The following is an 18,031-nucleotide window of genomic DNA, read 5'->3' as shown; positions in this document are numbered from 1 at the left end:
CTGGATACAAACGGCAAAAAAGCGAACCTTTCATTAAAAATTCCAGAATTTCAAGGGGAGAGTCAAACGAAACATAAATTTTTGGTAAAAAATTTCTGAACATTTCAGTATACCTTGCAAGTTTGTCCTCTTTTCTGGAAATTCTGGAAAATTAAAACTGGAATTTTTCATCAACTGGAAAGTGCCCTTTGTCTATATAAACCTTGTAGTAACTCATCCATCAAAACTGATCAGTTATTTTGTATGGAAGTTTTTAATTCACTTCATGTAAATGTAATTACAAAGTTCCTATTTGAAGATAAGAAGTTCTATCCTACGAAATTAACCAAACTAAAAACATAAATTGGAATATATTTTGTCGTTAATTTTTGTTTAATAAAAATAGAAAATCAATGGTAAAAATAGAAATAAATTATTCCATAAAAGTACAGTTGACTCCCGATAACTCGAAGCTTCAGGGGAAATAGAAAAAGGTTTCAGTTATTGGAAGTTCAAGTTATCAAGGGTAAAATTTAGATAGAATATGGCCTGAAGGGAAATGAAAATTACTTCTAGTTAGCGGGAGGTTCGCGTTAGCGAGGGTTCCAGTTATCAGGAGTCAACTGTATTATAATAAGGTGACTAATGCTTGTCCATCCCATTCAATAATATTCTATGAAACAAGCCAGCAAATTTCTTGACAACAATGTCAATACAGAATGAGAAGTGGATGTACGAAATAAATAACCTTGACTTAAAATTCTCCAAACTTATTTCACAAAAACTATAGTGTAGTGAGGAGAATTTGCACGTTGACTATAGAGCTGTCTCTCAATAACTCAGAATTTAAGGTTGTGTAAATTAGCAAGCTCTTCTTTTTCTCGATCTTTTCCTGCAAAGTCATTGTAGTATGAATGGACAGTCCATAGCAAAAAGGTGAGAGGACTGAGGACTAGCCTGGATTGTTCAAGGCCTGATTAAGCTAACCTAGTACTAGCGAAAATTTTGATTTCAGTTTTATTTGTAACTTTGTGGTGAGATTTTCTGTTTATATTGTCTGTCCTTCAGTTTTGAATTTGAATAATCTCAAACCACAGAAAACATAAGCAGTGAAAAACATTTTCATGTGAGAAAAATTAGTTCTTCGGTTGACGTTTAATCCTGGGTTAGTGTTAACAGGCTTTCAAACAACCCGACCCTGGTGTGTATAAACAGCTGTGTATAGACAACCATTCAAATGAAATTTTACACAGTGATAAGGAGGACCAAAACCTTTGGGAGTTTAAGAACGAAACTTGTAAAAGTTCATAACTCTTCTTGATTTGTTGCTTCTACAAATTCCACTTTAGCTACTGTATTTCAAAAACTGTCATTTTGTGACCTTACTTCCAAAAAGTTCTTTCTATTGTTTTTACTAATTAGTAAACCTAGTGTTCTCTTATTTGAATTTATTCTAGTAAATCTTACCCTACTCATCCCCAGTCCCCTCACAACTTTTGTTAATGTAAAAAACCTAGTGATTGCTAAGCAAGAAAGTTATTTGTTTTACACAGAGAAAACCTAAGTGACATCTACTAAGTAACTGAAGAAGTAATAAGTATTTTACAGTCTTATTTACAATCAACATCTTAGCTACTCTATGATATTTTGGGTGAAGCTGCTAGATTTTCTATTAAGACTGGGAGGCGTGACAGCTTGTCCTTGATTGGTTCTGGCAATCTGTCGGTGTGGGTATATCTGGAAACAAAATAATGTATTTTAAGGCATTGCTTAGCAAAAGAGCAGAGGACCCTTTACTATAGTTAAACCCTGCTGATGCAGGCACCCTGGAAATCACACAAAACAAAGTTAAAGTGTGAACCTAGTGGCCCATCAGATGCTCCATAGCATGAAGCGACTAGGTGCAATGAAAATTCACGTCAACTTTATTGGAAAACTTCACAACAATGTCTCAAAGTCATATATATCTTGTTACATATTACTATTATAAGTAGTAAACATCATTTTTATTCAAGGTCTATAATCTCATCGACCTTTAAATGGCTCTATGTCAAATATCCTCACTAATCCCCAAAAAGGTGTGCTGCTGTTCTTGAAGGAACATCAAAACTCCTAGTATTTTGGGAGGAAAAGAGAAACAATTCTTCCAGGACTCTTCCAGGGCCATAGAAGAAAATTCAAAAGTCCAGAACACTGATTACCTTGTTATGGCTCCTGTACTATCTGTGTATTTGATTCTAGTTACAGAAGATTGAATGACCATCTGAGATCCATCATTGTACTGAACCCAGATCTCACCAGTAGACAACTGAAAGGGAGCAATTAATGTTTAAAAAATATTAATTTTTATCATTAAAATTTTTATTGTTGTACAACTTTGAACATAAATCAGAGCTTGCATTCATGGTGCACAGTTCAAATTTAATTCAATTTAATATTTAGTAGTTTCAAGTCATTCAGGTGAACACAAAAGTTAATTAGTGTTTGATTAAGATGTAAAAAAAAATGTGTCAGGGGTCCAAATGACAGGTTAAATTGTATTGAGCTCATTCCAGCTAAGGCAAAATTCTCCACTAACAATATTACTGTGTAGCTTTATAGGTATATAATGCATGCCAAGGGTTATGCATGTTTATTATATATATACCCTTTGTTTCCTGCATATGTAGATAATTTGATTCATTTTTTTTCCTGGAAACCTACCAGTCGGCAGTAGTTAAAAATTGCCATTACAATACGTTTTTCCGATTTCTTAACTTAGTACAAGCCTTTATGCAAAGTAAATACCTAATGATAGAAACTTACGGCAAATGCAATAAGCTGAAGTAGCTGATCTCACCTCAGATGCCCAACCCACTCCATGTACAAACACACTCTTGATAACTTGAGATGATGGTGATACATTTGCACCCTGCCTGGGTGCACCCTTGGCTGTTGACTGACTCTGCTGGGTTCTTCTCCCTTCTTCGCACTGTGATCTCGAATTCTTCCCAGACTCATCACCACAGGAAGCTGATCTTCTGTTAACACGTACTTGCTGGTAGGTGCTGGCAACAGTACCATCAAACGACATCAATGATGTACTGACTGGAGCTAATGTACTAGGGGATGTTACAGTTAGATTTTCCAAGGAGTCAGGAGGCCTGATTAAGAGAAAAGATCTGTTTCAGATATGAAGTAAACATAATCACTTTTTTTTTACTTAGCATGCGTAGCTGGCGTTTTCAATGGGTTTTGTGCATGGAACTGTGAAGAACCACTTTCAAGAGACTTGCCACAAAATTGAGAAGCCCACGAGTAATACATTTCGTTATCACTTTTAAATGGTGTTATTTCAGTTGGAAGATGCACATGACTGTAATTCCCAACAGAAAGGGAACAGGAACAGTTCTTTAAACTGGGAATCTGTAAGTGTATAAAAAGATTCCTCAAAAAACATAGTGTGCGACTCAGAACACAAGCTGAAAGCCATGCTTCTATACCTCAATAGAAACACCGAACGATAGCAAACTGCTGTCAGCTCAACTTATGATCAGGTGGGCAGGGAGATTCACTGTAATTTAGATTTACAGCAGTTGCTAAGGGATTGCTGAAGGTAATATTTACAGGTAAGCTATTTTGGAATGTCTTGCAGTGCTAAATGGTAAACTTTATACAAGGGAACTTTTGCTTTGAAAAACATATGATTTTGCTTGTGTAACTACTACCAGTCCCAAACCACGTGTTCAGAATTTTGAATCCCTAAAGCTCGGAAGAAAACCATGAAAGTGTCTGTAATTCCGTAACAGTGAGAGTTCATAATAGCGGGAGTCATTTCCAGTCAAACCTCTATAGCTTTAGCCGGAGATCTGGATTTTGTCCGTAATAGTGAGCGTCCGTAATAGCGGAGTGTCCACAAGGCAAGAGTTGACTGTATTGATAAAAGCAATTTAATTTAAAAACAAAATAAATAGTAATGTAGTGGAGCTGGCCCACATGCAATATTTCATAGGTATATAACACAGATCGTGTATCTATATTGTTAACAGCATACACTGTACATCCATACCTGGAATTCTGTGCTTCATTATGAACATCACCACCCTTTGGCACTGTTCTGGAAGCTGGTGGTTTACGGCACACAATGAATGGAAAGTACTCGCCCTCATTACTGTTCGACTCTTCTTTATTCATGACTCTCTCTAAATGCACACATTGTTTATAAAGGTTCTGAGCATGCTCTAACAGAGGCTTCATATTGTGAGTCGCACCCTCTATGCCACCTACAGACTCCAGGGTGTATGACACGCCACCTGGCTCAATGATCCGTGTGCACTCCTGCGACTGGTGAACTTTGGCTCCTGCAAAAGATATGGTTAGTATCTTACATCCTGGTACATAACAGGACATAATATAGTCAGTATACAAAAAGCGCATACAAAAATTTTTCTTTTCAACTTGAAAATGACCAGTGAACAGTTGAAACGTCGTTGTTTTTTAACGGTACTTTTCATAGGGAAATCCATTTCTAAAAATGTGTTGATTTGAATTATTATTATTATTGAAATTGTTGTTGTTGTTGTTATTGTTATTATAATTATAATAATGGTGGAGCCCTTCTAGCCTCCCCTTACAGCCATCCTTTCCACCCACTGATAAGTAATAGAAGTATTCCTGACCCCAAATGTTTCTTCAGGCCTTCAGTGGTATTAAATTGATCAGCCTTGTTAAATTATTTCAATTTTCCCTGCCTTTTCTTCAAAACCTAAATTTTCCCAACTCAAATATTCCCTGAGTTTCTGGCTGACATGGAAGAAAACCAATGTTTCTCCCCTGACCATTTTCTTATCCGTGGCAACCCTCTGTGACCCTTCCAGAAAGGGGGACTGCAATAAATTATTTTAAAGTAATCTCAATTTGTGCAACAGCAAGTGTGCTCAGGATAGCACCCTTGACAACTTACTCAGTATGTACAGCCAGGGCTCAACGCTAATGGTAGCTAACTAGCCACAGACTAGTAGAAATTTAGTTGTGGCTAGTACGTTTTTGACTTCCACTAGCCACTTTGGCTAGTTTAAAAAAAAAAATGAAATTGGCCGAACTAGTTTCTGTCTTCCCCAAGGAAGTCAAACACAAGCACTTTACCCCGAAACAAGGTCAGAATTTCATTGTGGACATATCCTATTTACTTTTCGCTGTGTGGTACTTGAAAGGGTATGAAAACTTAACATATTATTATATTGAAAGAAACGTTTGACAAACAAGACAGCATTTTCTGAAAGCACACATCGATGTTCTTTTTTTGTTACAAAATAAGTAGCACAAAACATGAGCATCCTGATAAAATCATGCATAAAATCGCACGGAACTGTAAAGGGATAACATTTCATTTAGCGTAACAACACATAGGTTATTTGTCATTGTGTCTATACTGACAAAACTTACCACTGCGCACAGAAATAATTACATGAGAAAGATTTATCTACTTCGACATTTATTAGCAGTTGAGTTTCGCTAAGGCTGCTTTTGAAACAGCTTGAATTGTACAATTCTGTGAAGAGACTGAAGAAGTCTTGGGGTCTGATATTTTTCCAAGGAAGTCTCAAAGAAAAACAGAGTCCTGAAAGTCTTTTCGGGAAAATCGCTGGATTTTTCTTTGTGATTTGTTAGCCAGAGAGATTTGATGTGAGGAAAGCATGAGGCAATTAAACCGGCAAAATTAAAACTGGCGCAATTCGGTAATAAATTGGTTCGCCCTAGTGTTTAACATTACCAGTCAAGCGTGACACAAGGTGTGCTGACTATATGTTAACTGGTCAAGAGGTTTCAGACACAAAATTGCATTGTTTTGTTTTTCTTAAAATTCCATAATGGATATACAGGGTTCTCCCTAGTTTTCAGCACAACAGGTAAGGGACCTTTTCAAACCGGTAAAGCATTTGGTTAATGTTGGATGTTCTGCAAAGGATAAGCGAACTTATGCACCACATTGGTTGAGGTAACGTCAGTGCTGTCCCTCTAAGTATAAAAAAAAACCTTCACACGATCAAGTTTTCTTTTTTCTCTCTCTAGCCTTACTGCCTGCTTGTGTTCTTCTGAATTGCCATGCTCTGGTATTGCGGCGTTCCAGTAACGTGTACCGGGCGCAGTAGCATATCTCACATTTTTGCCTGTTTTAATATGCTTTTTTTTCTACAAAGGCAACAAAACATTCCGTTGCCCTCTTTACATGTAAATGTCAGCCACCATACACTACTTTAACAGCAGAATGCAATGTCATCATCAATTCAGTCATGCTCGAAAACATGGGGCTTTGATGGCAACTGCCTGCTTATTTCATTGGAAGATAGAAACTTCAGCTGTATTTTGCACATAGTATATGATGGTGTAAAGCATGGGGTTGGCTACTACCAAAAGCATCCTCCAGAATGCGTAAATGCTGCTTTTCTGAAATACGAGAGGGTTTAAATGTTTTTAATTCTGATGCTGCTTCCAATGGTAATTTTGACGGTGTCGTCTCTTTGAGTGGTCATCGGTTGTTATCTTCCAGAGGTGATGCGCTAACTGACTCGGACGTTTCTACTGATTTATCGGTCAAGGGTGGTTCAGTTATCACTCGCTCTTCTGTTGATCGCAAAGGCACATTTGCAGCTTCAGACGGCTGGTCATTCTCAACTTTGTCATTTCCTAAAACATACAGTACATCGCACCTATCAAAAATTCTCCATCGAAAAATTCATGATGTGAACAATCCACCTTTAGGTTCAGAGGTTGAATAAAACAAAGTAAAATTTTGTTTAAAAGCATTTTATTCTGACTATACCCTTTCCAAACTGCTTTTAACATAAAATGGTTCTTGTGATACATGTATCTTTGGCATCACTTACATAGCACATCACTGGAAAATCCGCTAGGTGAAGGTGTCCACTTCGAATTGCATTGCTACGAAATCGCATCACTTCGAATTGCTGAATTCATGTTCTAATCATCTCAAATTCAGAACTTTTACGCTGTCAAAGGATTTCATTTTCAAGGCTTCTTTCAAACCACTGTCTGGAATACATTTCAAGTAGAATTTCACGATGAAAACTGGCTTTGTTCCCACATGTTCGCTATAAAGCCGGCAAATGTAGAGCTGTCAAGGCGGTTATTTCTGGCAATCGGCTGCTTTTTCATCGCTAGTGCGTAAGCTTTGTTTTGTTTAGCCCTAAAGTGATTGTAAAGCTTACCTGCTACTCTTCGTGGCTTCGTGACAACATTTGCACGTGCAGAGAACTGATGAATGTCATGAGGTTTAGTAGAAAGCCCACGAAAAATCACTCTTGCTTCAAAATTCAAAAGGCGCCAATCAGTGTTAACTAAATAAAGCACACGAAGATCTATAACAGTGCACTGTTTCTTTTTTCATCTATTACTTTCTTATCAGATTAGCTCACCGTAAATGCGTATTTTTTTATGACTTCTGAGCGTTTGCAGGCGGTAATAAGTGCTCTTACAAGCAGTAAATTTTACCGCTTACTGCCTGATAAGGCGAACCCTGGATATGAGGGTTTTTTACCACAATAAAGAAAAGCCAAAAAGCGAGAGTTCTGAAAAGAAACGACCCACTCAGGAAGAACGTGTGAGTCTAAAACGTCCACTACCAAAATGCTTAAGCGCTTTTTTTCATTTTTTACGTTGTTTTATAAATATAACATACCTTGGTTTAAGCACAATATAATTGCCAACAATATGTATTAAAGAGTCGCTTGCATTGTGCTTTCAAGTCTTGATAGTAATTCTGGTGTTATTGGACCTAGCCAACATCAACGCTTGGCTAGTAAATTTATTTTTTGGCTAGTAACATATAAGTTGTCACTAGCCACTGGGCTAGTAAGTTGAAAAGTTAGTGTCGAGCCCTGACAGCACTAATGTTTATTGTGCATCAGTCACATACCATTGTAAAAACAGACTTCAAAATCTGCATGTGGAGAATTTTCCATCAGCATACATTTTGCATGTTTGGAATACATGGTCACCTAAAAAATAATAAATTATATTAAATAAATTAGCAATGAATTACAAGTTATTGGTTAATCCTTAATAACAAATTTTTTTACATACTTGCACTTGCAAAAAATTATAGCACAAAAATTTGAAGAAGGGAACTTTCTTGTCAGAGTAGGTGGTTGATTTTACCATTTCATTCTAAATATAAGAATACCCTTACTAGCAGAGTTCCCTCCACTAGCGACTTGGGCGTTAAGGGAAGGAAAAATTGCTACATGTACAGTTGTAGAGAGCTTATGTCACTGTTGGTAGAGGTTCAATGATACTGTCATCCTTACCTTTGGTGTCTTTTTGCGCACAAGATGAACAAATCCAGTGGCATATTGGTATTTCTTCCAGTATTTGGATGGCAAGTTAGAGAACAGATATGCGGAAGTCGATTCACACCCAGCAGGAGGTAAGGGAGGTTGTAACGACAGAGGAATGCCTGACTTGCCATTAGGCTGATACACAGATATCTTCATCCCATTCTGGGATATCCGCAGCACCTCAAAAACCCTGTCTTGACCATTCTTGTGATGAAAAAACTCCAGACAAACTTCACCATCATCAGTAATACTAACAACTGCATTTCTGGTCTTCTGCCGTATGGGTCTGAGCCTCGTGGAGTTCAAAGGTTCCACAATGTCGCCCAGAGACTTAGATCTTGATGTCTCTGATTTGCTTCTGCAGTTTCTCTTTTGCTGCTCAGAACCTGTCTGTGTGGCTGGCAAGCCACCAGAACTATCTTCTTGTACATGGGAAAAGTCTAATCCGGAATCTTTAGTGACACTGTTGCTGCCACATCGACGATGTTGTCGGTAATCTCCTGTCTCTTTGCAACCAGACTTACTGACCTCAGCAGATCGCTGTTTGCTAAAGCTGTGATTGCTGAGATCAGAAGCTGCAGTTTGTTGATCCTTGTCTTGACAGCACAGGTTTGTCTCAGCGCTTCTAAATCCACTGCTGCTTGTGTTTGTCCTACTGGTTGCATTCCTAAGAAAGTCTCCCAGAGTGTTTCCGCATGAGCTGCCATATTTGCTGGCATTATAATTCCTAGAAGAAAACGTAATAACACTGTCTTTATTCTTCATCCAGTTTCAACTCCCAGGGGTACAACTCCCATAAAAAAAGGATGAGGGAGCTTGTCATACCTTTTAGGGATTTAAAAAACAGGTTTTGGTACCTCTAGGGATTTCAGCCTCGCAACCTCCACAGTGGGAGCTATCACAGTACCTTTAAGAGTATTGAGTCGCATAAAAGTGACAGGAGATATATGACAATCAACTGAGTCTTCATCACTATTAAAAATTATGGAAGTGTCAGTTAATGTGTTGTTTTAGAATTGGTATCAAGCCACGCCCACAAAACAGGATCTTAGTACCTCTAGAGGTTCTTTTCAAAATTACTGACATGTGCCCATCCTTTTTATATGGAAGTCCCCTCCCCCCTGAACCAAAGCAAGTAGTTAGTAGTTACTCACTTGAATTTTGCAATAAGATTTCTTTCACCATTGGAAGCTTCCAAGTCTTTTGGTGGTTTGCTTCTGAAGGTCGAAGAAGTGATATTGGACAGCCACGATGCAGAGTTTGCAGTCTGTTTGAAGCCTGAGGATGAAGGAGGTGCCACTTCTGTACCACGAATCAGATCTTTTGAGGAACTTGTTTTTTGATCAGTTGTGCTAGTACTGTGGCTGGAATGATTAAAATAAAAATTAGTTCTCTTGAAAGAAGCACCATCAGCTGGGAAAACATATTATCACCAAAAAAACCTGTGTTGTTCTATTAGTAACCATACCTTGCTCTCTGTCTGACTGGTGGAGAAGGTGGGTGTCTACCATGTCTGGGCCACATATCGGACAGATGGTCACTTGACTGGTCAGTGAAGGCATCAATCTTAGAGCTTCCCTGTAATGCTTTGGATTTTGAATGCTCGCTACTGTTACGAGTGGATTTTGAGGATCGACCAAAGCCTGCCGATACTGTAGCCATTGTACCTGTCCCACTGTCCAGTGACTGCTCTACAACATGCTATGAGAGAAAAATTATTTAATTGAATGCTGTATGGAGCTGTTTGCATCATTGTGGTTGGTGGGAACACTACAATCTATTTCAAACGAAATCTTTAAAGCTTTTTAAAGCCTTTAAAACTCACCTGCTCAAGCATGGTTGCCTGCAACTATTCAAAACTCCATAAATTTTCCCTGACTTTTTTCTGATAAAAAGAAAATTTCTCTGACCAAATAAACACAAAATGTCTGATATGATTTGAGCAATAGGTGTAAAAATTATTCACTTAAACATAAAAATCTACTCATAGCACGGTAACCTTTTGAATACCATTTGAATCATCTCACTTTAATTCATTTCTCTAAGTGACAACCCGATAAAATTGTCAAGCATTCTCTAAAAGGTAAATTTCAAACCTAGTAAGAATACTTAAAGCATGTGTTATTGCGTTTTCAAATTAATGACATGAAACATCTCTTTTAATCAAAATATGGCAGAATAACTTCAAATCAAATTCAATTATGGGGTCACCTTGAGAGCTAAAGCCTTGTTAACTTCTTCTTTACTGTATTCCAAATATTACCATGCTATGAGGTTTTTTGGTAACTAATAAAAGCTTTACATACCCGTGGATGATATAGCTGACTGTTTGATGAGTACTTTGTCATGCTTTCTTGAGTCATAAATGGATGATCTAAAATCCCTGTAAATACAGTTATTACTGAATTACTAAATGCGACATGTTCATTGTTCCAGAAATATTTCGCACTAAATGTCATCTCTAACGATTGCATTTCAAGACCCCCTTGGAGCTTAATAATCTACATTACCCTACTGACTGAAACTTGAGGGGATTTGTTCTTTCTTCTTTGGTCTTTAGAAGCAAGAGATGAGAGATGTCTTGAAATATGTTGAGCACTACACAACATGTACCTGACAATGTGATCCTGTCCCCTGGATTCTAAAAAGTACAGAAGAAAAAGAAACTTTTTACTTACAAGAGTGGAGATTCCCTTTTTGTAAAACCATTGTGTGTGCATATAACTAAGTACTAATTACCATTTTGCAGTAAATACAATAGGCGAGCTTACTTATGACAAAAGAATTGGTAGGGTATCTTCAAACATTTCGAGCTGATATAGTGATAAGTGCAGTTTATTGTGAATTCTAATCACTGAAAGAGGTACCACAGGTACAAAGAAAGCCCAGACAGCAGGATCAAAACCCACAATGGGTAACCTTGCAGTTGATATGTATGAATGCTAAGATAACATTCATTTATGTATAAACAGTAATCATATACATAAATAGTATTGTTCGAAAATGGTTTAAATATGTGGAAGAAAAAAATAATAACATAATGAAAAAAAACCTTGCAGTGCCAGAGCAAATGCTCTTCCAACTGAGTTAGAAAGCTGGTGATCCTATTGAGCTGGAAATATTTAGCACTGACTGTATTTATAATTATACTGTTGTATCTATAGTAAATAGTATATTATGAATAAGTGATTTACAGTACCTTCTTCAATAACTGACTGATGAGATCCTGAGCCTCTGATGATAGATTACTGTAAAAAAGAACCAGAAAAAGCTACATTCAATTTTTACTGTTTTGAATTTACAAGAAGACATTTAGTATTTGTGTGGCAATATAATATAAATCTGTTACTCAGATGGTTTCACCCAAATCGCCTGCATTCTGCTTTTAGACTAGCTTGCAAAACTTGTAAGTTACATGTAACTAGAGCAAAATAGATGGCCTATAGACACTGACTAAGCCTAGCATACATGTGTGTATTTTCTTATAAGACGTTTTTATACTCACCAAGGCAAGTCATAATCAGCTAGTACTACTCTGTTGAGTGTGCTCTTGACAGCCTCAGTCTGGAAAATAAAGATCAAAAAGGTAAAGGTGGAGTATGACAGCCACATAGCTAGGGTAAATTGATATAAGTTGGTTTATGTACAGTGGAGTATGGGGAGGATATTGTAGGAACCAGCATGAAATTCATGAAACCAAGGCCAAAGAAGAACCATACATTGCAAGTGTTGAAGGATGTGAGCTGCACAACTCTCAGCAAGCAGGAATCAAACTGTAACACTTTCACAAGAAACTCTTGACATCTCAAAAGTCTTGAGAAACATTCACGTAAATTACGTCTAATGAGAGGGTACAAGAGTCAGCCAGAACTGTTGAAAGTCCCATGGCCAATGAGCATGAGAGCAAACTCTTGTCAACTCTCCACATCTTGTTAAATCAGGGCTTCAGAATATAAAAACAATATATCGACCAACTTACATCAAATGGAGGACTTCCCACAAGTAGAGTATAAAGCATACACCCCAGGGACCAGACATCAGACTCAAGACCATGAGGACCTCTGGTCGCTATCTCACTACAAGAGAACACAGAGGTCATTACAACTCTTCCATTGGCAACCACAATGTAATACATTTCTCCTTGTTGACTTTCTTACATTCATTGAGAATCTGATAAATACTACACCTGGGCAACCATATTTCTCCCATTGATGCTGTTTATAATCTCCCAACCTATCTACATAAGAATGGCATTTCCTTTATAAGGAGAATTCATGCTGTGATTAGATGGACGCAGCTCTCAGTACAATGTGCAAAAAAAGTCCTGTCTGATAGCCCAGAGCTAGTAGACTTTCCAGTCCAGCAAGTTGATTCTGTCCAGTGAAGTTTCTTTCCAATGAAAATATTTGAAGAAATTCAAAATACAGGGGTACTGTAAGAGACGAACTTTTAGGGGGCTAGTGAGAATGATGTCATAAAATGCAATAAGACAAAGTCTACATATACCTTAGCAATAGTTTTACACTAAATGATGATCATATTTCTTACACAATAACCCCTGCCCAAACATACAATAAAATCACAGGGATATTACTGACACTCACGGAGAAATGTAATTTGGTGTTCCACACATTGTGTAGTGTTTTTCATTAGGCATTGTTAGTCTTGCTGCAAGGCCAAAATCACCAATTTTCTAAGAGAAAATGAAAAGCACATAATTAATGTTAGTATAATTTCTGATGTCATGCAATGTATATGTTGTAGGTAATTTTTTTCTTCAGGTAAATTTGATTTTTACCTAGGTAATATTTTTTTAACTAGGTAATTTTAAAACAAATTTTTTTACCTGGATATTTTTCATCTGTTATGATGCATAAATTAAGTTTGGACCGAGGTGAGTCTGGAACCCAAAAAAAGCAATAATTAGGAGAAAAAAAAGAAATTTTTTCAACTTGAGCTGTGTAGTCTAGTGGAGATCGAGATGGACATGTAATCTGAAGGTCTTGGGTTCAACACACGGTAGGTACTTGTAATTTCCTTCTTCCTTTGAAATTAATAATTAGATAGGAAAATAAGACGAGGTAGGCGTAGAATAGGGAGATAGTGAAAGAGAAGAAGTAGGTGGGAGCAGGGAGAGATGAAGAGAAGAGTAGGAAATGAGATTTTTCTCCTCCTTTTTTTATTTTTCTTTTCTTTTTAGAGCCCCCTAAAAATACCAGGCCCCTATTTTTAACCACACCCCATAAATTAAAACCCTTTTTAGTTAGTTGACTGAAACAGAGCAAGAGAAAAATTACCTGGTTAAAAAAAAAATACCTAGTTAAATAATAAATTTACCTAGTTAAAAAAAAATTACCTACTGAACATTTTTAACTGCAACATATACGTAACTATATACATGTAACTTGCAGCAAATCTTAAACTGCAATTGTAAGTCTCAAATAAACTGCCTTACACAAAATTGCTTTAGAAAAAGCCAAACAAAACTTTCCTCTGGACAAATCACAGTCCAGTAGAGTTCTTCTTACCACTTACAATCAGCTGGATAGTCTGTCAAGGGATTTATCCATTGGATAACATTGTCTACACTTTGAACAATTGGGGACAGCATAATAAGTATGTCATATCCATTACTCCACTCAATTAAGACTTACTGCATCCATTTCTCTGGTCAAAAGAATGTTCCCCAAGGTCAGGTCACGGTGAATGATGCCATGTGAGTGAAGATACAAGACTCCTTTGACAACTTGAGTCATAATGTGACGAGCTTTAGAAGGAAGAAAAAAGACAACTACCAACTTAACATTAACATCCCATGCAGGTTATTCCTCAGACTGACGTCCCTTTCCATAGTTACAGCATCATACAAAAGTTATCCTGTCTAATACAGAAACTCAGGCAGGTAATATTATTGGAGTTTTTAGTTGGTGAGATCTTGTGAGTTTCTTAAGTGAACCATACCCTCATTTTCACCCACTGGCCGTCCTGTTTTCTTGAGGTAGCGGTTGATCTCTTTATTGTGACACATTTCCAGGATAAGGTAGACATAACTGGCATCTTCAAAATAGTTATAGAGCTGACAAAAATAACAAATTAGCGACAATCTAAGCATATAAATTCACAAAATAATATTAAGCAGAGATACGTACAACATCAAATGCTCTTCCCAAGATCTAGAATTTTACAGTACAACTGCTATAACCAGAACAATCGTAACAATGAAAAACAATTTAAAACATTTTGCAAAGCAGTGTGACTTGAAACTTAGTAAAATTGCAAAGTTGGTCATAAACTCATTGGTTTCTGTTTTCTAAGTGACCAAGGGAATTAAGTCTCAGTCTTTTTTCAGAAGGAAAAATTGGCAAGTATACAATACATTGTCAAAATTATATTTTCACTCCTGATCATCTCTACTTTTCTTTGCCTTAACCATCCGACTGAGCTTTTTAAAAAATGAAATGTCAACATGTCTTAACGTGAGATGTGCAGTGCATGTACCTCAAGTACAGAAGGATGTTTCAATTGACAGTGAATTTCCACTTCATTTATGACTCTTGCCACCATTCCTGATGTCTTCATGGCCTTCTTGTCAATCTTTTATAGAAAAAAAATGATTTAAAGACATGTTGGTAACACATTGAAGAATACAAATTACCAAATGCAACTAGGCTAGACCTTGCATAAAAAAATTAATTTATAAAAACATTTTTTTTTTAATTTGCCAGTGCCATTCAGGGAGCTATGTTTCCTTAACAAATTTAAGGTCATTCCACTGAAATAGAATCTGCACCGAGATTTTTGTGAAACTTTCCCTACTGATTGTTTATATTACAGGAACTTAAATTTTGAAATAAAAATGAGGGGTTTCCATGTTCGTTTAGGAGCAACAGCACCTTGTTTATACCCATATAAATCCTTATAATAGCACCATGATTGTAGTCACGATTGCTTGCTCACGTTTCCAACTATTGCTTTTTGTTCTACACTGAGAATTGGTCCATATTTATTTTACACAAAGAAATTTATTACTCAATTCAAAACAACAGAAAAAAAATGATAGGTCACCATACTCGTTTGCGAGAAAATGACAAAATTTCACAAAAATAGAAAGAGAATCAAAAACAAACTAGTATGCATACCATCTTGATAGCAACCTCCTGTCCTGTGGCTATACAACGGGCACTGTACACACATGCAAAACCTCCCTTGCCCAATAACTCAAGAACTTGAAAGTCCTAAGGGAAAACAACATGTAAATAAATGAGAAAGTAATAGAACCCCCCAAATAATCAATGTAACTGATAAGTACTGTACATGCATGCTTTACTCATAAAAGCTACAGAACAAAGCTTAATGCCTTTATTATATCCAATCTGATAGGCTTTCAGCAGTGCGATTTGTTCTGGAATCACTCTTTTTTTTTCGCTCTAAATTACATCTTTTTGCCTGCAAATGACAGTGGAATACTAAAACAAAACATCAAATCATATTTTAAGGCTTGTTTAAGGTAGCCAATCAAATTACAGGTAATCCAGTGCCAAAAAATATTTGAATAAAACAACATCCTGTATTTAGGTGATTAAATTGTACAATTTGAAGATGGATGTAGTCAAGGAGCAATTAAGCTTTGTGTCATGAAATTTTGGTCTGCTCGTTCGATTTAATAAATAACGTGTATGATTTCAGACCAAATTGCACTCCACTGGGTTTAATTACCATTATTAAGTAACTTGAGTTCAGATTCAAGAAACGTTTGGTTAATGTTCTCTTAATTAATCAGGATTCCAATTAGCACATATACTCATCAGCCAAAAGTGATTTGGCCATGAACATTTTCTGTTAATAAATAATTCAAAAAACCCAAATTAATTCTTACTTTTTGGATAGTTGCTGGCACGATATAATTACATGTGCACATTGGAAATAACTGGATGAAAAATCTTCCAAGGCCTGTCAAATTGGATCAGGCCGTCCGTGAGCAGAATGTAATTTTTGCAAACCTTGAATTCTCATTCCTCAACTATCTGAGCAATATTCAAACGAAATATGGCTACAGATCAAGACAAATTAGAGAGCTGCTTAAGCTCAAGTAGAGTCACAGATCCAAACCATGAAGATCGTACATTCCTTAAGATCACACAGCGGAAATCTTCGCAACGAATCGACTAAATTAAGACAAGTTTTCAAAACAGTGATATCCTGAATTCTTGACATCTTTGATCCTTTCTTTAGAAAACAGATACAGGACTTGAAAAACAATAAAGCGATTCTTCTGCCATTACTAAATAAACACAGAAAATTCGTATTAGAAACTACACCCCCACACAGTACCACGTACAGTGGAAAGAGGTAGGGATTAGTTGAAAGCGTCCGTATCCCAAAGACCAATGTGGTGCTTTTAAGTCCATGTTCGTGATTTCATTCAGCTACTAATGAACAGCGTTTAGTTCTTTTCTTTCATGCCATGATGACAACTCAGTCCAAAGAAACCATACTACTCGAAGGAAATATGAAACCACCAAGCTGATCTTACCTTGATCGAGTCACCCATGACACGAGAACTCATCTTCGATCGCGACGTCGCTCGCTACGTCTCCAAAGGATCCAGTAAAAATACCGCACAAAGATAACTCTGGCACCGCAGTTGGTTATCCTTAAGTTCAAAGCGTGATTCCATGTCGATAACGACTTCTTTTTACAACTATTTTACCACATGCTTTACAAACAATGTCGTTTTCCGCCATTCAACGAAACTTTGAACGGCCCGCGCAATCAAAACACAGAACGCGAAAACGAGGCTTACAGTTCGTTAACGCGCGTGAAGGTTTATGGGTCAAGCATTTTGTGTGTGTATGTGTGTGTGTCAGCAAAAACATACTAGTAACAGATCACTGCAAAAAAAGGCAAATAGTCCGGGTGCCCACGCTCGGAAAGGGGGCTAAAAAATGATTTCGTTTACCCGACGAGCTGGCAGACTTTGACTCACCTAGCAATGTTCTTTAGACCTTGGGGAATAATAACGGGGTGGCAGTGGAGCTGGCCAAGTGGGCCATGGTAATTTACAGCACTTCAAAGTACACCCCTCCTGAGTATCTATGTGTTTTTAAAAGTCATTTTCACAACAATCTGGGACAAGGGGGGAAATAGTTAATGACCTATAGCCATCAACAGATTTTGTCTAATAAGGGACCGTTCATTTTTTATAAGGGGCTGGTGGGATTTGGGGGGGATTCGGGGGGGGGGGGCCATGCGAAAAAAATGGCTTTCGAGGGGGGGCCATCCCAAAAAAATAAGGGGGGTGTCACGTGAAATATTTTAGTAAAACTTTAAAATGGCATAATGTTTGAATATCAAAAAACTTGCTATAGAATAAACATAGAAGGCAGGATACAAATTTATTACAAACTTTCCTTCTGCTTTAAAAAAACGTTTGGCGACAAAAAGCATTTGTAGCTACTGAAAAGAAGTATTTAACACGTATTTTCGAATGCAACTTTCACTGGCACTCATCTTCATCTTCGCTGTCGTCGAGTTCTTCGTCGCCGCTTGTGCTGCTATGGGAGTCTCTTTCACCAATGCTGCAAGAAGCAGCAATGCTTTCCGTCAAACTGTACTCTTCAGGGTACATGAAGGTGTAAACATAATTTCTGACTTCCTGCTCAAGGTTTGTGGTGAAATAATTCCCTTGCAAGAGCTGTGCGATGTATGGCCCATCT

The 18,031-nt window shown here is 37.2% G+C and overlaps 1 protein-coding gene across 1 annotated transcript; it reads right to left on the bottom strand.

The window, feature by feature from the left end:
* Window positions 1-234: 234 nt before the first annotated feature.
* Window positions 235-17,465, bottom strand: LOC145496571 (serine/threonine-protein kinase PLK4-like). Its single transcript, XM_081476270.1, has 19 exons — window positions 16,849-17,465; window positions 15,455-15,550; window positions 14,814-14,909; window positions 14,277-14,391; window positions 13,970-14,082; window positions 12,920-13,008; window positions 12,295-12,391; window positions 11,821-11,879; window positions 11,515-11,563; window positions 10,929-10,956; window positions 10,622-10,698; window positions 9,784-10,016; window positions 9,470-9,679; window positions 8,286-9,042; window positions 7,895-7,976; window positions 4,028-4,319; window positions 2,819-3,122; window positions 2,181-2,287; window positions 235-1,716 (listed from the first exon to the last, which is right to left on the bottom strand). Exons 1-19 carry the CDS (start codon window positions 16,879-16,881, stop codon window positions 1,617-1,619), a joined length of 2,937 nt encoding a protein of 978 aa, XP_081332396.1. The 5' UTR covers window positions 16,882-17,465; the 3' UTR covers window positions 235-1,616.
* Between the last annotated feature and the right edge of the window lie 566 nt (window positions 17,466-18,031).

The sequence above is a fragment of the Orbicella franksi genome, chromosome 9 (genome assembly GCF_964199315.1).
Source record: "Orbicella franksi chromosome 9, jaOrbFran1.1, whole genome shotgun sequence".
Taxonomy (NCBI): Eukaryota; Metazoa; Cnidaria; class Anthozoa; order Scleractinia; family Merulinidae; genus Orbicella; species Orbicella franksi.
Note: the sequence above shows the minus strand (reverse complement) of the source record. Positions and strands in the feature narration are given on the sequence as shown.

Excerpts from the sequence above, each read along its gene's own strand:
- LOC145496571 (XM_081476270.1), bottom strand. The coding sequence starts at position 16,881 with ATGAGTTCTCGTGTCATGGGTGACTCGATCAAG. Across the intron at positions 11,564-11,820 it reads GCTGATTATGACTTGCCTTG|TAATCTATCATCAGAGGCTC; the intron begins GTGAGTATAAAA and ends TCTTTTTTACAG. Across the intron at positions 10,699-10,928 it reads GGACAGGATCACATTGTCAG|GGATTTTAGATCATCCATTT; the intron begins GTACATGTTGTG and ends CTGTATTTACAG.